The 20,312-nt window shown below is 55.0% G+C and overlaps 8 protein-coding genes across 14 annotated transcripts; all 8 read left to right on the top strand.

The window, feature by feature from the left end:
* Nucleotides 1-326: 326 nt before the first annotated feature.
* On the top strand, nucleotides 327-1,773 carry ABB37_02772 (putative mitochondrial hypothetical protein; the record flags this gene model as incomplete). The annotated part of the gene is made up of 1 exon (XM_015799889.1): nucleotides 327-1,773. Exon 1 carries the CDS (start codon nucleotides 580-582, stop codon nucleotides 1,771-1,773), a length of 1,194 nt encoding a protein of 397 aa, XP_015661491.1. The 5' UTR covers nucleotides 327-579.
* Nucleotides 1,774-2,365: 592 nt separating this feature from the next.
* On the top strand, nucleotides 2,366-3,027 carry ABB37_02771 (putative mitochondrial hypothetical protein; the record flags this gene model as incomplete). Of its 2 annotated transcripts, none has more annotated exons than XM_015799888.1 (1): nucleotides 2,366-3,027. In XM_015799888.1, exon 1 carries the CDS (start codon nucleotides 2,437-2,439, stop codon nucleotides 3,025-3,027), a length of 591 nt encoding a protein of 196 aa, XP_015661490.1. In that variant the 5' UTR covers nucleotides 2,366-2,436. The 2 variants fall into 2 exon arrangements, with proteins under 2 accessions (XP_015661490.1, XP_015661489.1); XM_015799887.1 differs by having other exon boundaries at nucleotides 2,379-3,027.
* Nucleotides 3,028-3,448: 421 nt separating this feature from the next.
* Nucleotides 3,449-4,154, top strand: ABB37_02770 (hypothetical protein; the record flags this gene model as incomplete). Its single annotated transcript, XM_015799886.1, has 1 exon — nucleotides 3,449-4,154. The coding sequence occupies exon 1, from the start codon at nucleotides 3,525-3,527 to the stop codon at nucleotides 4,152-4,154; it is 630 nt and encodes a 209-aa protein (XP_015661488.1). The 5' UTR covers nucleotides 3,449-3,524.
* Nucleotides 4,155-4,605: 451 nt separating this feature from the next.
* ABB37_02769 (putative mitochondrial histidyl-tRNA synthetase) lies at nucleotides 4,606-6,131 on the top strand (the record flags this gene model as incomplete). Of its 4 annotated transcripts, none has more annotated exons than XM_015799885.1 (1): nucleotides 4,606-6,131. In XM_015799885.1, exon 1 carries the CDS (start codon nucleotides 4,710-4,712, stop codon nucleotides 6,129-6,131), a length of 1,422 nt encoding a protein of 473 aa, XP_015661487.1. In that variant the 5' UTR covers nucleotides 4,606-4,709. The 4 variants fall into 4 exon arrangements, with proteins under 4 accessions (XP_015661487.1, XP_015661486.1, XP_015661485.1 ...); XM_015799884.1 differs by having other exon boundaries at nucleotides 4,623-6,131; XM_015799883.1 differs by having other exon boundaries at nucleotides 4,632-6,131.
* A 667-nt stretch (nucleotides 6,132-6,798) lies between these two features.
* Nucleotides 6,799-7,542, top strand: ABB37_02768 (putative Ribosome biogenesis regulatory protein (RRS1); the record flags this gene model as incomplete). 2 transcript variants are annotated; one of them, XM_015799881.1, is made up of 1 exon in its annotated part: nucleotides 6,799-7,542. In XM_015799881.1, exon 1 carries the CDS (start codon nucleotides 6,889-6,891, stop codon nucleotides 7,540-7,542), a length of 654 nt encoding a protein of 217 aa, XP_015661483.1. In that variant the 5' UTR covers nucleotides 6,799-6,888. The 2 variants fall into 2 exon arrangements, with proteins under 2 accessions (XP_015661483.1, XP_015661482.1); XM_015799880.1 differs by having other exon boundaries at nucleotides 6,838-7,542.
* A 455-nt stretch (nucleotides 7,543-7,997) lies between these two features.
* ABB37_02767 (putative nitrate reductase) lies at nucleotides 7,998-10,345 on the top strand (the record flags this gene model as incomplete). The annotated part of the gene is made up of 1 exon (XM_015799879.1): nucleotides 7,998-10,345. Exon 1 carries the CDS (start codon nucleotides 8,375-8,377, stop codon nucleotides 10,343-10,345), a length of 1,971 nt encoding a protein of 656 aa, XP_015661481.1. The 5' UTR covers nucleotides 7,998-8,374.
* A 2,760-nt stretch (nucleotides 10,346-13,105) lies between these two features.
* ABB37_02766 (putative Protein kinase) lies at nucleotides 13,106-15,976 on the top strand (the record flags this gene model as incomplete). The annotated part of the gene is made up of 1 exon (XM_015799878.1): nucleotides 13,106-15,976. The coding sequence occupies one exon, from the start codon at nucleotides 13,106-13,108 to the stop codon at nucleotides 15,974-15,976; it is 2,871 nt and encodes a 956-aa protein (XP_015661480.1).
* A 1,160-nt stretch (nucleotides 15,977-17,136) lies between these two features.
* ABB37_02765 (hypothetical protein) lies at nucleotides 17,137-19,793 on the top strand (the record flags this gene model as incomplete). 2 transcript variants are annotated; one of them, XM_015799877.1, is made up of 1 exon in its annotated part: nucleotides 17,137-19,793. In XM_015799877.1, exon 1 carries the CDS (start codon nucleotides 17,313-17,315, stop codon nucleotides 19,791-19,793), a length of 2,481 nt encoding a protein of 826 aa, XP_015661479.1. In that variant the 5' UTR covers nucleotides 17,137-17,312. The 2 variants fall into 2 exon arrangements, with proteins under 2 accessions (XP_015661479.1, XP_015661478.1); XM_015799876.1 differs by having other exon boundaries at nucleotides 17,142-19,793.
* Nucleotides 19,794-20,312: the final 519 nt, after the last annotated feature.

Genomic DNA, 20,312 nt, shown 5'->3' with positions numbered 1-20,312 from the left:
ACGCTGACGGCAGGTGTCTTCCGCGTTTCGGCGTCTTACGAAAACTGTGCGCTCTCCAGGCGGGCTTCAACGAATTACTTCTTCATCATGATGTGTGTTACGCGTTCGCCGCAGTTTTTTTATCTCTGCGTAATGCTGTGCACCGCGTGCATTTTTTTTTGTCTGGTTTGCTAAGTGTTGTGTCGGAGTTTCCCCGGAAGTGGTATGTGGCTTTCAGGTTCCTACTGGTGCATTTAGCTCCTGCAAAACTGCCCTTCTGAAATACTATCCCTTCTAATTTGTTTTCTTCTACTTTCCTCTTCTTTGATGAACCGCAATATTTGAAAGTTTTCTTTCTGTTTACCTACTCATCCCTTTTTCGCATACACCAACACCAGAAGTAGGGGAAGCGGAAAGCTGTTTTTTTTTTATTTTCCCCCGTGTGAAAGAGGCGCGGCACTCTTAGTTGACAAGAACCGAGGGAACGGCATTCTTGTTCATCTCATCGACTGGTAAGGGAGAGTGTAACTTCCGCAGCAGCAGCAGCAGCGTCTTGTTGTCGTGAACACACACGCACGCAAACGAAAACCGCAGAAAAGGATGCTGCGCCGCACTTACCGAAAGCTTCTCGGGTACACCCCGGTCAACCCTGACACGTCGCCGATGATCATGTACAGCCAGTACCACTGGCACTACAACCTTCCGCAAGGCATGGAGCGACCACACAGCGTGAATCGGTCGCTGCCGGCACCTTTTCAGGCCCACCACAGCTCCGTGAACAAGTACCGCGGTGTCTGGATTGCCACGGCGATGCACCCTGCATTTTTGATCGGGTTGGAGCCGCAGCTGAAGAAGCTGCCGCATGGGCGTGTCGTTCCCAAGACGCCGGTGGCGGAGGTGGTGGCTGAGTACGAGAAACTCAGCCCTCTCATCGACGACGAGGCGGCGCGGGATGGGTGGCTGGCAAAGGTGTTTCAGCACTGCGCCTTCCAACGCAGTGGGGCGGAGGCGATGGCGCTGTGGGACAAATACTGTGCTCCGCGCTTCATGCAAGAGGGCAGCACCGCAAAGCCGCCGCTGCCACTTGTGCAGGCTATTCTCTTCTGCTGCAGCAAGTCTGACCACGCAGGGTGGAAGCCGATCTTCACGAAGTGTCTTAAGGACGGGTGGAACTGCACGCCTTCCTTCGACACCCCGCAGTGGAGCTATCTGCTGAAGAGCGTCGGCCGCCAGGACGATGAGCAGGGTGTGAAGATGATCCTAGAGGAGATGGCCGATGTGCAGGCAGACTTAGACCGCGTCGAGGCCCGCTCCATCGTCTACGCCTTGAACGCCGTAAAGGACAAGGCCATCTACAACTACATGAAGAAGTACCTCTTCTACTTTGGGGAACGCAAGGTGAAGTTTCTGCGCGTCACCTACGCCGACCTGCGCGGCCACGGCGCCGAGAAGCTGCGTGTGCCGCTGAAGGAGAACGACGCGATGTTCTACCATGTTGCCTGGCACGCGAACATTCGGCAGCCGCGCCAGTTCTCGCCACGACAGCTCTACTTTGATCATCAGCCGTCGCACTTAGGAGCTACTGCGTACAGCCCAAACTCCAAGGTGGATGGCATTGTGAAGGAGAAGATCGAGAAGTGGAAGGCGGAGGGCTTGCTTCCAGAAGACTACGTGCACGAGGATCGCATTTACGATCGTACGGCTGCCTTCAAGAGCGTCTCACGCCAGGAGAAGTGGAAGAAGGCACCGAAAGTGGTGAAGAGTAAGCGTTACGGCTACTCAGGCGATCCGTAGTAGTTGGCGCGCATTGCTTGCCGGCATTGACCGGAAACGACTTTTCAAAAGGCAGAGTGTCTTGTTTGTCAGGCGCTGCGTTGCATCACAGAAACCACACGCGGATGTTGCCTTCTCTTCCCCACTCACGTCTCGAGGGAGAGGCCACGGTGGGAGCTTGGATGTTTTTGTTGTTGTTTGCTTTTGTCACTGTTTTACTGTAACGAACTCCCTTGTTTGTCCAAGGAGCGCGATGACCACCATCACATTCATGCGTTGACTTTAAAAAGATTCGAACGGAAAGCTGTCCGAGCTCTACCACGATAGTAGTACTGCATCTGCGTGTATAATACAAAGCAGCAGCTTGGCTGGGTGCGTTTCGACAAGCGGGTTTTTTTTTTAAAGCTAAACCCCTCCCTCCACCCTCCACCCCCTTCAGAGTGGGAAAAGGACAGCAGCCCGGAGTTACCGTAGCTGTGTGTGAGGTCAGAGCGTGCGAGCCTTCTAAAAGAGGATTCTGGCATGGCAACTCCTCGTTGTTGTTGTTGTTTCTGCATTAAAGCGCCTCGATGCTGCACTTTCCTCTCTTCTCTCCTTTCGCCCATTCTGCGTAGTATACATAAACAGTATTCGCTTTCTCGTACAACAGGAAAGAACGAGACACACTTCCTACTGTGGTAAAAAATGTTTCGAGTAACACGTCTGTGGTGCTCCACCGCACTGCACAACAGCACCCCCTTTGTGGATGGGGCGTTACAGCTGGTGAAGCTGCACCTTGCACACCGCAACGCCCGCGAGGACAACAATAAAGAAGCCTGCCAAGCCATTGAGCGAGAGTTTTTGCGAGAGGTGGAGGTGTTCCGCCCGTGCTTTACGATGTCCGCCTCCCTTGAAGTGGCGCAGCAGTACTCCAAGAAGCTGTACAGCGCACTGAAGTACTTTGGCATGGACGATGATCCCCTCATCCGGCAGCTTGACAGCTTATTAGGACGTAGGGAGATGCAAGATGGTCGACGCAGGCAGCAGCAACGGAGTTTCTTCAAAGCAGCCGGCGGCGCGTCTCTAGGGCAGTCGTCGGCAGGCTCTTTGTCCACACTCGCCGAGCTTGTGGAGACAACGCTACCCACTGAACTGCCACACGCACCGAGGGTCGACCTGACGTCCCCGCGACGTCCAGGCGCGGTGCAGATTCAGCACCGGTACCGCGGCCACTGGGTGTTGCAAGAACCCGACATCGCGATTACCCGCGATGAACGAAAAGAAGATCCGTGGTAAAATGGACGTATTCCACGTTGTGCCTGCTTTCACAGAGACGCTAAGCATCCATTTAGAAAGGGGAAAAAAATGTTGTTTATTGATGTGCAATGTGCAGCGAATTCGTTGCCCGGAGATTGTCGCTATGCAGCTTCATCTGTTTGCACCAGTCGGCCGAAACTGGGCTTCCCCTCGCTTCAGCTAAAACAGCACATAAACTTCCTGAAAAGAAAAGGTAAAGCAGGTTTTCAAAAGTACAGTCTTTTGCTGGTCGCGTCGATGCCTTTTAGTCTTCCAAAGTGGTAAGGCTACACCGCTCGTCAAGTAAGCAGGCGGCTCTTCGACCCTTCACGTCTCATCCCTCCTCTTACCGAGTCAATAATCACGGTCTCACAACTATTCGCTTTTATCATCATTTACTATCATTTATTGCTCCGCGAAAGTCATGGCATAAGAGAGAAAGGGATGGGAACCGCGCATCAAGAACAGCAACGAGAACCGCAGTCTGTACAGGAGCCATGACGCATGTGCCACCCCTCATGACCTCAGGGTCCTCATGTCCACTACCCCCAATGTGCCTGGCGTCTCTGTCAAGATCGCACGCACTTGTAAAGGCTGATGAGTCGAGTTCCGTACCCACAAATTCGTACGAGGACGTTTCGACGGCGGCGAAGAGCGGCAGCGGCGGCAGCAACAACACCCTCATCGCCCACAGCGCTGTCGTACACACTGAGCTGGCCGTCTTCGACATTGGTGCCTTCTCGATCATCCGCGGCGGTGCCGTTCTGCGGCCGCCGATACGCATGTACGCGACGCAGTCAACGGCCGGCGCCATGCCCACGGTCAAGATCGGCGCGTTTGTCTACGTAGGGCCGCAGGTGGTCTGCGAGGCGGCCGAGGTGGGGCAGCTGGTGCGAATGGAGGAGCAATGCGTGGTGGCTGCGGGGGCACGGGTGCCGGACGGGGTGTGGTTGCAGCCGAAGACCTACGTGCCTCCCGAGGCGGTGTTGGCCCCCTACACCGTGTACCGCGGCGTTCCTGCGTGTCCGGTGGAGAAGCTGAACGCCAGCGTGTACCAGCTGCAGCACTTGGAGTTTCTACGTCAGCTCCGTATTCTGGTAAGTGAAGGAAAAAGGCACGACAACTGAAGAGACTTCGAAGCCTTGACGAGCCTTTTTTGTGGGGGTAGGGGAGAGAAGCGCGACGCTGTTGGCCAGCAAGTGTTCACCTGTAGGACTGACATTCCATTCCTTCCCCCGAGCGTCCTATTGGGGTCCTTAAAAAAAGAAAGGGAAATGAACTTTTCCCTCTCTCTCTCTCTGATCTAATGGATGAGTTCCTTGCGGCGTATGTGTGCATGAATACGCACAGCAATAACAGGAAAAGCGTGGATGAGAAAGCTGCTAGTTCCCACATGGTGGTCGGTTGCTTTCTGTAGTGCACTGAACTTCATAGGGGAGGCGCTGGGAACGTCTTCGCAAAGCTCCGCAGTGTTTTTTTGCCGCTTCTCACGTTTCTTTTCCTTTTCTGTTTTCCCTCGTCTCTGCTCGCTTTTTTGCTCTTTCTTCTTTCTTCTTCTCTCACTCCCTTCACGTTGGAGGTACTCCCTCACACGAGAATACGCAGCTGCTCATAAGCAACCCCAAATCACAGCCAAAACGCGACTATTTCGCTCCCTAGTACCGAAGTGGGTGAGTGCCCGGATGGCGTCGACGGCTTCCCCCAATGCCGCGCTGATCGCGGAGATCAATGAGCTGAAGATACAGCTGGCTGCGAAGGAGGCGCAACTGCAGCCGGAGGGTGTCGTGTCGAAGAAGTCGAAAAAGAAGAGCCAGGCGAACATGATCGAAACGGAGCCGGTGCAGGGCTGCCGCGACTTCCCACCGGAGGAGATGCGGATGCGCAACTACCTCTTCGGCGTCTTTCGCGAGACGGCGCGTCGGTTCGGCTTTGAGGAGTACGACGCCCCTGTTTTAGAGTCGGAGGAGCTGTACATCCGCAAGGCCGGCGAGGAAATCACGGAGCAGATGTTCAACTTCGTCACCAAGGGCGGCCACCGTGTGACGCTGCGGCCGGAGATGACGCCCTCGCTTGTCCGTCTGCAGCTCGCCAAGGGCCGCTCCCTCCTGCTGCCCGCGAAGTGGTACTCCCTGCCGCAGTGCTGGCGTTACGAGACCATCTCGCGAGGCCGCCGTCGGGAGCACTACCAGTGGAACATGGACATCGTTGGTGTGAAGGGCGTCGCGGCGGAGGTGGAGCTGGTCTGCGCGGCGTGCGCGGCGATGGAGGCGCTGGGCCTGACCGCGGCTGACATCGGTGTGAAGGTAAACTCACGCAAGCTGCTGCAGTGCGCCCTCTTGGGCGCTGGCGTGCCGGACCACCTCTTCGCCCCGGTCTGCGTCGTGGTGGACAAGATGGACAAGCTGCCGGAGGAGGAGATTCGGTGCGAGTTGCGCGACTTGGGCCTGGATGGGCAGCAGATCGACGACATCATCCACACCCTCCAACTCAAGTCGATCGACGACTTCGACAAGGCCACCTACGACAAGAACGGGGCCCTGTCGGAGCTGGCAGACTTCTTTGCGCAGGTGAAGACGTACGGCTACGGCGACTGGATCACCTTCGACGCCAGCGTGGTGCGCGGCCTCGCCTACTACACCGGAATCGTCTTCGAGGCTTTTGACCGTAGCGGCGAGTTCCGCGCCATCTGCGGTGGCGGCCGCTACGACAACCTCTTCTCTCTTTACGGCAGCCCGCAGCCGGTGACGTGCGCCGGCTTCGGCTTCGGCGACTGCGTGATCGTAGAGCTGCTCAAGAAGAAGAGGCTGCTTGAGCCGCTGCCGCACAAGGTGGATGATGTGGTGATCCCTTTCAGCGAGGACATGCGCGGTTATGCGCTGGGCGTGCTGAAGAAGCTGCGGGAACAGGGCCGCAGCGCGGATATCATTCTGGACTCGAAGAAGATGGCGCAGGCCTTCAGCTACGCCGACCGCATCGGCGCTGACCGGGCCGTACTCATCGCACCGGACGAGACGAAGGATGGCATGGTCCGCGTGAAGATGCTGCGCGAGGCGAAGGACGGCGACAGCGACCGCGGCACGCTGGTGAGGCTGGAGGACCTGTAAGGTGCGTTTGCGTGTGTCTCATGTGGAGGTGATGGTGGCTGTGAGTGGGGCTGATCTCACGTTTCGCCATCCAGAACGGAGCTTCTGCGGAAACGGCCAAAAGCTGCCGCGTGCTTCAGATGCGCGCTACAGGAATAAGAAAAGTAAAGATATTTGGTTTGGTGGCGGTGGTGCTGTTGTTTTGTTTTGTTTTTAATGACGTAGTGCAGTAACATTATTCTCTCCCTACACATAAGAAAAAAGTATCTTTCGAATTTAAAAAAAATATTTGGTGCAACGGCAACGCCAGAAACTCCCGCATCAAGGGCGACCCGCGTCGTGCAGTGGGCATTGATTGAAGGCGAACTGTGGGAAGGACGCTTCTGATTGGCAAATGTATGCACGTCATGCGGTTGCGTGCACACATTGTAAGGTAAGTGTGAGGGGAATGCGACCTGGGCTGTTTATTGTGAGTTTTTTTTTGTAGTGCTTTTTGTCAACTTGTCTTCTCTTTTTCAAAACTCGTGTTTCCGTTGCTTTCCTTCCTGTACACATGTATGTGTTTTGAGTCCGTACTAACACTTCTACGACCTCTTCTCTTCCTCCCTCTCCCGTCTCTCTCTCTCTTCGCCTACACGCACCCTGCAATCGTCAACAACCTACTCGTGTGTACGTGCCGACGACGGCAGCTATTCTTAATTCCCGTCATTCCCTCGCTTTCTTGAAAGAACACACACACAGATCCACACACACGCAATACACACACAGAGACATCAGAATGAGTGAGTACCAGTTAGACGCTGGTCTGCTGACCGTCACGGACGTGTCCACCGTGAGCGGCCCCATGCGCCGCGAGGAGGAACTCATGGACTCGTGCACCAACGCCCTCAAGGCCCTTTTAGGCGAGTTTGTCGACATGCCGACGGAGGTGAAGAAGAGCAAGTACGAGAGCGCCACCACCTTAGTGCAGCTGCCGCAGCCGGTGATGCAGCTGCCGCGTGAGAAGGCGCCGCCGAGGCCGAAGCCGCTGACGGCGTGGCAGAAATTTGCACTCAAGAAAGGCATCGACATCCACCGCAAGAAGACCAACCGCGTCTTTGACGAGGACCGCCAGGAGTGGAAGGACAAGTGGGGCAAGCGCGCGCGCGAGGATCGCGAGAAGTACGACTGGCTGCGTGAGGTGAAGCCCGGCTACGTGGCTGCCGAGGCAGGCGGTGACCCGTTCCTCGATGACCGCCGCACGAAGCAAGCCCGTCTAGAGAAGCAGAAGAAGAAAGAGGACCACAACAAGCGCCGCGCGGAGCACCTGATGCAGTCGCAGGAGGAGGTGAAGCATCTCTCCGCAGCGGCGCGCAACTTAGCCACGGCGTCGAACGGCAAGTTTGAGCAGGCGAAGAGGTTCAAGAAGAACACAAAGAAGATGGCGTCGTAGGCCACGTTATAAAGAAAGGGATATTCTTCTTCTTTTTAAGATCCGAATAATGCACTTCTCCTATTAACAGTGAATGGTAATAATAAATACACACACATTCAGAAAACAGGCATACCCGAAACGTTTCTTTCGCGCATTGAGGAAACAAATGCTGTAACTGGTTGATGAAAAGCTCATCGTTATTTCAAGATACTGCAGCCACCTCCAAAAATGAATAATGCGGCAACTTCACTTCCCCTCAACGTCGAGCGTGCAGCGCGCACTATTGTCGGTATAATTTTCGTTACTTAACTGTCTTCGCTGACGAAGCTTAGCAACTCGCAGTCATTTGTTTTCTCTGCACTCCTTGTTGTTTGTCCTTCTCACCTGCTCCTTTTATTACTCCTTCCTTCTTTTCTCCGTTGTCGTTGTTGTTGTTTCTCTCTTTGCGTGCGTGTCTGTTTTTTTTTTGTATAGTGTGGTGCTCTACACGCGCCCACATACACGCTCAAAGATACACGCACATACGCGTTGAACGCTCTAGCCTTTCACTCGAGGATAGTATAAAAAGAATAAATGAGGGAGGAGGAGATAATTTTCAGCAGCACAAAATCGACTTAGTGTCAACGAGCTCTTACGCATCGAAAGAAAAACCTACTTAAGTATCCTACTTCCCACCCCACCCCACCCCTTAGTTACCTAAAACGCCTTTAAAACCTCTTACAAAGAATATTTAGTACTCACGGAGCTTAACTATTATTACTGCTCTCTCCCCAGTGTTAAACTCTCTCTCGCTGAACCCTTTTTTTCCCCGCTTTACTTATTTTGTTTTTCTCTGGGTTTCATCGTAGTAATGGGTCAAAGGCACCCAACGCAACGGCATCGGAAGCGCCAGCCCGGCGACGGTGGCCGGCAGTTCAGTGATGATGACGATGCTTACAAGACAAGTGCCATGCCTGTGGCTCTGCCGCCGATTGCGCCGGTAGTCGATCGCGCCGCGGGTCGCACAAAGATGGATCGTGTGGACGTGCATTCGGACAGCAGTTGTGCCCATCCTCACTCGTCTAGCACTCGCCCGGTCGCTAACGATCCTGTCGTCTCTTTTGGCGCAGCCAGTCCTGCCGCTGCGGAAGGAGTTGCGGCTCCTATCAAGGCGCCTGCGCCCCCTCCGCATAAAACAAAGCCTGTTCGTCCGCACGAAACGAACTCGATCAACCCACGCAACCCAACACCCGTCAACCCGCACGACTTGCGAGGCGTGAACCGGCACTGGCGCGTTCCACCGGTCACGTCCGACACGCAGCTTCCGCCCATCGTGCAGATGCGCAAGGTCCACGCCCCTCGGAAAGGTATTCTTCCGCCACTGGAGTTTTCGTCCGAGCCAACGACGCCTTCGTCTCCGCCTCCTCCTCCGGCACCACCAAACGAAGCCAAAAATTTCACGGAGGCAGAGATCAAAGACATGCTCGCCACGGATCCGAATCGCGTGGTTGTGATCATCAAGAAGAACGTCTACGACGTGACGACGTTCGTCGAGGCGCACCCGGGAGGGCCGTCGGTGCTGCGCCACAACCGCGGCAAAGACATCACCGATACCTTCGCGATGATGCACGGCCCGCAGGTTGCAGGCAGGTTGCCGGAGTTTTTGTTGGGGAGGCTGGTGACGGAGGCGGAGGAGCGCAGCCCGCGTGCTACGGCGGCGGCCGCCACCGCCAAAGACGAGCCCGCTGCGTCATCGCTGCTCTCGCTCGACTCAATCCGCCAAATGCTCCAGAACGATCCTCAGCGTCTCATCCTCGTCATGTTCGGCGATGCGTACGACGTCACCCCGATGCGCAACGCCCACCCTGGCGGTCTCCGTATCCTGCTGAACCACAACGGTAAAGAGTGCGGTGACATCTTCATGCGGGTCCACGGCCTGCACGCCAAGAAGCAGGCCCATCAGTACCTCATGGGTCGCATTGCCGAGGCGGGCGATGCACCGTCGCCGCTGCTGCGCTTCGCAGAACCGCAGGCGAGTGCGAAGTCAAAAGACGGCGTGCCCGCCGAGTCAGCCATGCAGTCAACGCGCATCTTAGAGAAGGAGATGATGAACGACGCCGGCACGCTGCAGTGCTTTACGTTCTCATGTCCGCTGCGTCTGCGCCTCACCCCTGCCGGACACGTAAAGATATACAGCGACGTCGAGCGCGACGAGTGGCGCTACTACACCCCATTTAAGTCCGAGGTGGCGAGCTTCAAGATCTGCGTCAAGCTCCACCCGCACGGCCGGACTTCCAAATACCTTTTTGATCAGCCCGAGGGCAAGGAGCTTTTCTATGAAGGGCCCTTTCCGCCAGCCTGGGAACTGAGAATGGACGCGTACGTGCGGACGGTGAAGCTGGAACGCCGCCACATCTTGCTGCTGGCCGGTGGCACCGGCATCGCGCCGATGTACGCCATCGCTGCCAGTGAGCTGGAAAAGCAATCCACAAGTGTGACACTGGTGTGTTCTGTACGGACGCCCGATGACCTCATACTCGTAGACGAGATTAATGAGCTGGCGACGCGATACGTTGGGCCACTGCCGGGTCAGCCTCACCAGCTCCGCGTGGCGCTAATTTTTTCCCGCCTCCCGAAGAACCTTTCTCAGCCGCCGTCACCGCTGCGATATACAAAGCTCGTGCGGTGCGGCACGCACATCACTGTTGACTTTCTCAAAGCGCTGGAATTGCCGCCCGCACAGGCGGCGGTGCTGAGTGGCCCTCCCGCCTTCAACGACACTCTGGCAGACGTAGTCTTGAAGGCGGGCATCTGCCCTGCAGAGGGCGTCCACACTCTGTGAAGAAAGAAAGGAATATGAAACCTAGTATTGTAGATTTTGTTGTTCAAATAACGCCAAACTCATTCTCCAGATTGCAGCCACGTAACCATGTATTTTTAGAACAATTACATTTGATCATCATCTTCTTTTGTTTTTTCTCTTTTCAGACACCTTCAATCTCTAGTGTTGTTGTGTTCTGGGTGTGCGCCCGCGTAAAAGTTCCGCCCGTTTGCCCTTGACTCTATGTTTCCGTCCTCTTTTTTTTTTCTCTGAATTTATTGTTTCAGTGATGAACGTTGAGCTTCCACTTATCTTTTCTTCCTACTTTACTGTCCGTGACGTACCTCTTTTCTTTCTTTTTTTCCTTGTTATTTGTGTAAGTGTTCGTTTCGCGTGCTTTCTGCACATGCATAATAAGACAAGCTCCACAGAAGATGCGTTGTCCGTAGTGCCTTTCTTGTTTTGGTCTTGCAATCTCCATCACAAACTATTTCGTTCCCCGTGTGTTCAATAACAGGAAAAAAGATAATAAATCAGCATATTTTTGTGTTTCTTTCTTTTTTGCGTTCTAGCTCAACGCATTTCGTTGACTGCTGCGATCTTTTTTTTTATTCATAAATGAATATGAAAAATTACATCGATACGGTTTGCATCAACTGGTTTCGGTTGACAAAGGAAATCCACGCAAGTGCCTCTGCGTTGTTTGCGGCTGATACCCCTAGCCGCCATATGTGCTTTCTGCTTTGGAACTTAACCGGAGGAACTTCTGCTCGTGTGTCCCTTGGTGCTTCATGTTGCTGAAGTAGCACCGTCGACTCAAACCTCACTTCTTCGTTGTCTCCCCACCCTTTCTCAATCAATTTCCTTCTTCTTTCTGTTCTCTTTACTTCGACATGGCTGAATTCGCAGCGCACGAACGCAGATAGGGAAAGGGAAAACAGGCGCACGTGAGGCATCGTGGTAGCTATAACTATTTTGTCTCACTCCGTGTCTCTACCTATATATAAATATATTTCTCAATCATTTCAGCGTGCACTCACGCGCACGCTTTGGCGTGAAAGGTGGTCTTTTTGCGTTGTCTCTAGCTTTACGCAAGCGGAGGTGCTTTTATTCTCCTCAACATTTTAAAAAAGAAGGAGTATTCGCCGCTCAATTCCTCATCGACGGGGATTCATTTGCTCAAGAAAAGAAAACGCAACTTCTCTCTCTTTTTTTTTCTCTTGGTTTACCTCCATTAGCTTCAGCTCCGGTGCGTTGCACGCTAAGCCATTATTATAAGCATTCTTTTTGGGGGAGGAGGCGCAGGGTTCCTGCAGTTTTCTATATAGCTTTCTTCGTCTTCAGAAGTTTTTTTTCTCTCTCTTTTGAAGAAAAAGAAGAGCGTGGACTGTGTAATACCCGGACGGCCGTCGCGAGAACTGCATTTATTATCACTATTATTCTCACGAGTAAAAAAAGATTTAATAGATCACAAAGGTGAAAACAGGAAGCGACAACAACTAAAAGTGTTGAAGTGGCTTGAATGCACGTCGTCATCTTCTTCTGCACTTTCTAAGTTGCTATAACTTCCTTTTCGACTTTCTTTTTCTCCTTTCTTGTTTCTCTTTTTTCTTCTGTCTGTCTGACATCTTTTCAAACGGACCATAAAGAAAAAAGGCAAACATACCGGTACCGTCATTTTGCTAAGTAACGCAGCACAACAAATACTTTAGCGCTTTCGTTTTCCTTCTTGTTCTGTTCGGTAATAGGTACGCATTTTTCTTTTCTCTCTCCCTCTTTGTTTTTTCGCACACCTTCTAGAGGCGCCATTCATTATAAAAAGCAAAGAAAAACGAAGGCAGACGGAACAAAAAAAAGCCCTACGGTCGTCGTCAAGGCTTTTTTCTTCAAATACAATTCCCAGTTATCATCTGATTTTGTTTTGTATATTAATCGGATTTCTATTGGTGGTACCACTATCTGCCATATACACCTCATTTTTGCGGGCTCACAAGCAATCTTTACTTTCTGTTTAAACGATTTTGCTTCATTTTGTTTTATCTTTGTTGTTGCTGCTGCTCTTTCGTGTTTCACCCACGCAAACGATTTCTCTCTTTTCTCTCTTCGCTCTCTTCTTCTTTCTTGTTCTGCTGCGTGCCGACCGCCAGGCTGGATGTGATGTGCCCTCCTGTTTAGCGGAGTACTTTGTTTGTCGTGTTTCTGCACGCTGCTTTGCTGTGTTCATTCTCTTTTGTATATTTAACGGCCTCTACTCCTCGCGGTTTTTACGCGGAGGTCACTTACTGTAGCTCTCGGCTGTTGTCTTTTCTGTGTGTGGGTCTTTGTCGAAGGACCGAATTTGCCAATCGCAAAGCGACCACTGCCATCGCAACAGCCACCAAAACTGGTGCTGTGTGGGTGCGGGTGTGTGTGGGTGCGTGTGGGTGCTTGCGGCTGGTTCTTTTTTTTGGGGGGTTTCTCTCTTTCTCTTATTGGAATCGAAATAGAAGTCGAACATCTCCCCCGAAGGAGCTTGCTTTTTTTTTTAGCTCTTACGTTTGCTGGCGCTTTGATTTCACTTTTTTTCTCCTTTATAATTATTTCAAAAGTCTATTTCTTCCCCTTTTGTTGTTGTTTGGCGGGGGCACGCTTCACTTGTCTTCAAATTTCATCGTGGCACGACGCTTCGTGAGCTACGCAAACTCACCGAAGCCTCCGTGCGAGGAGTTGTGAATATCTTTTTTAATTATTTTTTTTTTCTCTCTTTGGTTCTTCAACGGCAGCGAAGCCGCTAGCAGCGCGATGGACAACGCCCTCGACGCAACGCCTACTCATTCCGGGGGTATCACGCCTCGGCGCATCGTGAAGTCGCTTAAGCAGCCACTCGCGTGCGTGACCCAGTTAGTGTTTTTAGATAGCGGCGAGAATAGCCGACCTACCAACGTGCTCGCCCGCCTCCCCGCTGCGAGCCTCCCAAGCGAGGCTTCCGTCAGCGAAGTGCGCAGCGAGCTCTGCAGTGTAGCCTACGAGGAGCCAGGCGACGAGTCCACCTCCTCCTTCTTTGACCACCGACGCATTCGCCACGGGGGTAAGGGGAACAGCTCCATGAGTCGCAGCAAAGCCTCCCGCACGGTGAACGGCGCGCGTGGCCGGCCGCCGCGCAGCTTCCGCAGCGGGAGCAGCCGCGAGGTGGAGGAGAGCTTCCTCAGCTACAACGACGAACCGGTCTTTTATCAGTGCGACTTCGAGGCCTCATCGGTCTCCGCGGCGACGGAGGGGTCGAATTATAGCATGTCCTACACGGCCATCTCGGAGAGCGTACCGAGCTGCAGCCTGACCACCCTGGCAGAGCCGGGCAGGTCCATCACCGGCGGCTGGGCTGGTCGGTTTCGCCAAAACAATAGCAACAACATGAACAACGGTCCATCCCGCAAAGCCTCCGGCAGCTTCGGTAGCATCTTTGGCTCCGTCGGCATGGACCCGGTCAACGGGACGAGTTTCAACTCCCAACCTCCGCAGCCGCACGGCCGTGACAGCTCCGGCTCGCAGTTCGCAGCAGCTGCCCGAAATGCAGCTGTGGGCCACCGTAAGGCAACCGCCGTTGGCGTCTCCCCCAGCTCACCCCATCAGGAGCCTTTTGACTCGCTCAAGTCACCGATGGCGTTCAAAAGCACGATTCGCCCCTCCACGGAACTCCCCGTAGCGATGAGCGACTCGGCCGACGCATCCGTAGACGGGGACACCACGGCGCTCCCCAACACGGCCAACCCGTTGAACGTCAACGGCAATCACCGCGGCGGTGTTAATGCGGCAGCGGCGGCGGCAGCGGCGGCGGCAGCGGCGGCAGCGGCGGCGAAGGAGGCGTCAGCCAACACGTCGGAGCAGCGACAAAAAATACAAAACGTCAAGCTGTTAGAGCGAGTCGGTCGTGGCACCTTTGGCGACGTCTACCGCGCCGAAGACTGCGACACTGGCACTGTTATCGCAGTGAAAGAGATTGTGGTGCCGCATGATTTTACCAAGGACGTGGAAAAGCAACTGGCGGCGCTAGAGTCGGAGATACGCGTCATGCGACGTCTGCACCACCCCCACGTCGTCACCTACCTCGGCGCGAACCGCGAGGGCAACTCGCTTCGCATTTTCATGGAGTACGTCGGCGGTGGCACGATCGGCAGCCTGCTGGCCCGTAGCGGGGTGTTACCGGAAGAGAAAACTCGCTACTACACGGCACAGCTGCTGGAGGGACTCGAGTACTTGCACGCCTCGCACATTCTTCACCGCGACTTGAAAGGAGACAACTTGTTTTTGACGGAGCAGGATCAGTTGAAATTGGGGGACTTTGGTCAGAGCAAGGAGCTCGCCGACACCGTCATCACACAGTCCGTGCAAGGCACGCCGAGCTTCATGTCACCCGAGATGATCGCCTGCTCGGGCTACTCCTTCGAGGCCGACGTTTGGTCGGTTGGGTGCTGCGTTATTCAGATGTTAACAGGCAAGCCGCCCTTCGCGAACCTGGACAACCAAATGGCGGTCATGTTTGCCATCATCAGCTCAAAGATTGATGAGCAGATTCCGCAGGATGTGTCGGACGGCGCCAAGGACTTCATCCGCATGTGCACCAAGACGAACATTAATGACCGTTGGTCAGCCACGCAGCTGCGCCAGCATCCATGGTTGCTCGGGGCGGCAAACGAGAACGCGACAGCACCCACAGAGAAGGCGACCTCCGCGATCCCGCCTCTCAAGGGCGGGCCCAAGAAGGCAAAAGCGGTGGAGCAGGCGAGTGCGCTAAGTGGCAAGCCGCGCCACTCTATCCTTCTCGACACCGCTGCCTTGTCCAAGACGGACGCGAGCGGGGGATCGAAGAGGACGTCGAGTGAAGCCGTCTTCCAATACTCCTTCAACGGTGACACACCGGACAACGAGGCAGGCGGCAACACCAGCAGCAACTCGTCTTCCACCAGAGTGGAGGTTCATGCGATGAGGCAGCCCGGCGGTGATCGTAACGCGCAGCCCTCTCGCTCCTCTCAAGCGAACGGCAGCGGCGCAAATGCCGCCGCCACGGCCGCTGCTTTCATCACCCCACCTTTGTCCCCGCCCATGCCGCCTCAGTCTTGTCCTGGTGGGCGACGCCTCTTACGTGGGCATGACGGCGCGGGTGGTAACGGTGCTGATGGTGTTCATGCCGGTGGTGGTGGCCGTCACAAACGCAAAGAGAACGGCGCGGCGACCTCGAGCGACACGAGCGTCAACAGCTCACCGGGCAAGGTGCCGTCCCCGACAAATACGGCATCGCAGAAGCCGCACCGTCCCTCGTACGCGCCAGGCGAGAGCTCACCGCGCCACCGACAAATGATGCCCAGCAACGGCACCGCGACAGCAGCGGAGACGGCACGCAGGAAGCGCGGGAGTTCTACGAGCACTGCTACTACTGCGAATCATAGTAATCACAATAGTATTCCACGCGACCTCACTACACCCGTGAAGGCACACGGCCGACACCGTGTACCGTCGCCGAGCCACCCGAGTAGTGGGTCACGCCACACGGGATCTGCCCATCAACATGGGTTGGCCCCGGGAAATCAAACAAGCCGCACCACTCCGAACGCGTCTGTAGCGACGCCACGCGCTGCCGCCACGTCGCGGCAGAGCTCTCACGTACCGAAGAGATGATCACAAAAAAAAAGTCCGCTGCGCGTTAAGCTCCTTTTGTGGCGGCTGCTGCCGTCTCACTGTAGATGTGGCTCCTTCAGTTGTTGGGTATTCACGTGCATTTACTTCCATAATCGCCTCGACGTTCCTTTATATTCGTCTTGGGTTTCTTTTTTGAACTATTTCTGCGTGTGAGTGTGCGTGTCTGCATTTACTGTTGTCATACGTTTTGTTTTGCTGCTGCTCTTGCACTCATCCCTCGCTGCGCTATCGGGCGGAGCTCTTGAAGTACTCCTTTTCTTTTGTGTTTCTTCTTCCTTTGTGAATGGGTTGTTTCTTTCGTCGCCTGCTCCGCAACTGGGCGGCAGCGTTAAAACAACGAGAAGAAAGACAAAAAAAGAATGCGCCAGACGCATGCACGCGATTAACTGAGCATGAAATGCGCATTCAAATGCACGAGCACATACACGCACGCATGAGAGAAGAAGGAGAGGTATTTTGTTCTACCCGTCTTTTTCTTGCTAGTAGAGGAGCCATTGTCTGGACATTTCAGTGCCATCGACTTTAATAACTTTCCTCTCTTTTCTGTGTTTTTTTTTTTACTATTATTATTATTTCCTTTTTTCTTTCTTTGGATTTTATTCCGCTTCATTTTTGCTGTGTGTTGTTGCTGTTTACGTCAACTTTTGTTTTCCTCTACAAATGTATCAGTATCTTTAATTAAAAATGCACATATACACCTGAAGCAGCAATAGCAGGGAACTCTGCAGACTCTGTTGCGGTCGCTAAACGGATTGGATCTTCGTTTACTAGTTTCGCCCAAAGTCTGTAGTGGTCTCTACGCAGCACTCGCCCTGCCGACGCAACGCCCAAAGGCAGCAACAACAAAGAGGAAACGGGGCTTTTCTGTTGTCGCTGTGGCGTTGCGTTCTTGGCAGATTTTTTTTTTCCTGTCTTGCACGATGTGGATGTTTGGGGGGGGGGGAGGTAAACACCAAACGATGACTGTGAACGTGCTTATGCGACCGACTTCTTTTCGTGAGTCGCCGATGGGTCGTTTTCCATCAACGAAACAACAAAAAAGAAAAAATGGACTAACGTGCTTCCTGTGTACAAGTCTGCTCTCTTCGTTCTCCCTCCTCTGCATTTTCTCTCCTGGTTCTTCTCACTACTTCTCCCTAGAGTAGTCGTTTGCTGACGAACTCGTGCGGTCAGCTTTCTTGCTGTTCTTATCGTAGATGCACGGCGGTTTAAGAAAGCGACTAGCATCCGAAAGAAAGGCGAAAACACGCATTGCAGCAACGACCCCCAAGTGGGAATAGATATTTTTTTTTTCATTGATCAACGAAATTTGAAAATGGCGTCGAACGCGGACTCCAATAATTACATACGTCTCAGCACGGCCTTCGAGCTCAACATCGGCGCGCCGATCTTGTCAGACCGCGTCGCGGCAGGCCGATTCTTGCGCAGTGCCACTGCACGTGAGGCGACGCTGGCCACGCAGGCCGCCACGCGCGGACCGCCCCCCGCCGTCTCCTTAGCCTTTGGCAGCAGTGGGCAGCGGGTGGTGATCCACAACAACAACAGCCGAGTGATCGAGGCAAAGCGATCCGCTAAGCGTGGGGAGGCGCAGGCGAGCACAGGAGCCACTGTCGGCACCCCCGAGGACACCTCGTTTCAAACGCTCAACTTTGGCAAGGCGCCGACCGCCCTCGCTGCGGGTCAGCTTTACAGTCCCGGCAGCACCGACGTCGAGGCCAGCTATGACGCGTTGCTCTTCGGTGCCACAACCAGCCTGCTGGCCTACGATGTCGATCAGAACAAACAACTGTTTTACAAGGATGTGGAAGATGGTGTGCAGGCGGTGGTGTGTGGGCCGGTTATGAAGCCCACGGAAAGCGGCGCTGAGGCCCCGCCGCTCGCTGTGGTGGGCGGCAATTGCAGCATTTTCGGCTTCGATCGCACTGGTGCGGAGCGCTACTGGACCGTAACGGGGGATCAAGTGACGACGATGGCGCTGATGCCCTGGTCGGCGCCGGCCACCACCACCTCTTCTCTCGCGCTTCTGGTCGCGTCGGAGGACTTCGAGATACGCGCCTACGAGGGCGAGGAGGCCATCGAGACGATCCACGAGGTGGATCGAGTGCTGAAGCTGGTCCCGCTGTGGCGCCCCGCTCGCTCGGCGCAGGCGGCGACTACGACCAATGAAAGTGTGGGCCGCTTCGCGTACCTGCTCGAGAACGGCACCGTCGGCGTGTACGAGCGCGGGGAGCGTCTGTGGCGTGTGAAGGGAAAGTCGGCGCCCGTCTCGGCCGCGTTCTGCGACGTGGACGGCGACGGCGTGGAGGAGTTGGTGGTGGGGTGGAAGAGCGGACGGGTGGAGGTGCGCACCGACCGTGGTGGCGGCGGTCTCGCAAAGGGCGGGGCCGTTTTATTTCGCGACACCTACCCCACGGCGGTGGCGGCCGTGCTGGCGGAGGACTACCGTAACGACGGCGCGACGCTGCCGCTCATTTGCACCGTGGACGGCACCGTGCGCGGGTTGACGCTGCTGGAAACGCGTCGCGACGAGGCCGCCGAGATGCGGCAGCTGCAGGTACTGGAGTCCCTTGCCCAGGAGAAGGAGCAGCTCGTCGCACAGCTGACGAACCTGGAGGAGCAGCTGGCCCGTCGCGCTGCGGGGGAGCAGGACACGACAATGTCCGAGTCGGGTGTGGAGGTGCACTGCCGCTGCGCCGCCAATTTCAACTCGAAGCAGGTGGACGTGTATGTGGAGGTGTGCGGGTCTGCCGCGGAGCGGGGCGACCTTGTCGTGCACAGCTGTTTGCTGAAGTGCGACGCGTGGAGTGCGACCGACCAGGACGTGGTGACCTTCAGTGCTGCAGAGCCCGGCACGATGCTCACCTGCAGCTTCGACCACACGGACGACCTCCCGCTGCTGATCACCGCCTTTGTGGCGGTAGGACCGCCATTTGCGGAGAACTACCGAATACACGAGGTCGAGGTGCGAGTGCCGCGCTTCGTCATGTACGCGCTGCCGCGCACCCTACAGCAGTTCTCCCCCAATGCAGGACCACTTGCGTACGTCCCTCCTGCCGGTTACGTGTCACTGCGCTGGCGCGAGTCGTTGAAGTTGGAGGTTGTCGAGCAGTGGCTGCGTCAGTCGTTTAGTGTGCCAGAGGACCTCAGTCTCTCCGATGCGAACTCGCCGGGCGCTCCGATCTTGCATCTTGAGCTGCTGCACGTGCGCGATGGCAGCAGCCTGGGCATTGAGGTGCGCAACGGTATGGCTGACGCTGGCGACACTTTTAACCTGTTCACCCTGCGCTCCGACTACCTTGCGCCGTGCGGGGCGGTGATCAACGCCATGGCGGAGGAGTTGAAAGGGGCGTGGACGGACGGGCCCGCTGACCCGGTCGAGGTGCGGTGCGAGATCGCCGCCGAGCTGGAGCGCCTGCGCGGCATCCTGGCCCGTGTCGATGAATTCAACGAGGTGCGCATGAAGCTGTCGACCGACATGGCCGATGCGGCGACGATTGTCAAGACGCTGCTGGGCCGTGCGGAGGATGCGCGGCTGCTGGGAGACATGGGCTCGATGAAGAAGTCGTACGCGGCGCTGTACGACGTGGACCAGGAGCTGCTGGGCGAGAACGCGAAGCGGATCAGCAATTACGAGGAGCTGAAATTGGCGCTGAAGGATGTTAACACGGCGATCCAGCACGCAGGTAAGCTGCGCATCGGTCCCGCGCGAACGCAGCTCATCGCAAACTGCCGCCATGCGTTGAAGGAAAATAAAGTGAATAGCCTGCTAGAGATCATCCGTACCGGATCTGAGTAGCGCAGGAGGATGCCATGCGTTGTGGCAAGGTCAAACAGTGGCGGAGTCGCAGCGATCTCCGCCTTCTATCGCGGAATGACTTTTTTGTCACCTTCGGTCGGATATCTCGAGACGTAAACTCGCTTACGATTCACTTTTTCCTTTTCCTTTGCAAGTACGTTTGCGACTTTCTTTCTCATTTATGTGAATCATCGGCTGCGTGCAACTTCATTTGGAAAGCGAACCTTTGAAAACAAATAAAAAACGTTTGCCGCAACAACTAGGATGATAGTCTTGCTCGATGTTATTTGATGCAAGAGGTTTATGAGTGCTGCTGTGCAGTACAGCGACAACAACCAATGACGAAGTCACCTTCTTGAGGTTTCGATCGCAGGCGAAGAAGTATCGTCGCACATCGCTGTGTCGACGCGGACTTGATGCGGCCGCTTTTTTTTTTCATCTTCTTCTTCCCCTCAACCCCCTTCCCCATTCATTCATGCCTCTCGTGCGGATCTCTTCTGTGTCTTCTCTTACTCCTTC

The sequence above is a fragment of the Leptomonas pyrrhocoris genome, assembly GCF_001293395.1.
Source record: "Leptomonas pyrrhocoris isolate H10 chromosome Unknown, whole genome shotgun sequence".
Taxonomy (NCBI): Eukaryota; Euglenozoa; class Kinetoplastea; order Trypanosomatida; family Trypanosomatidae; genus Leptomonas; species Leptomonas pyrrhocoris.
This window is presented reverse-complemented; position numbering and strand designations above follow the sequence as displayed.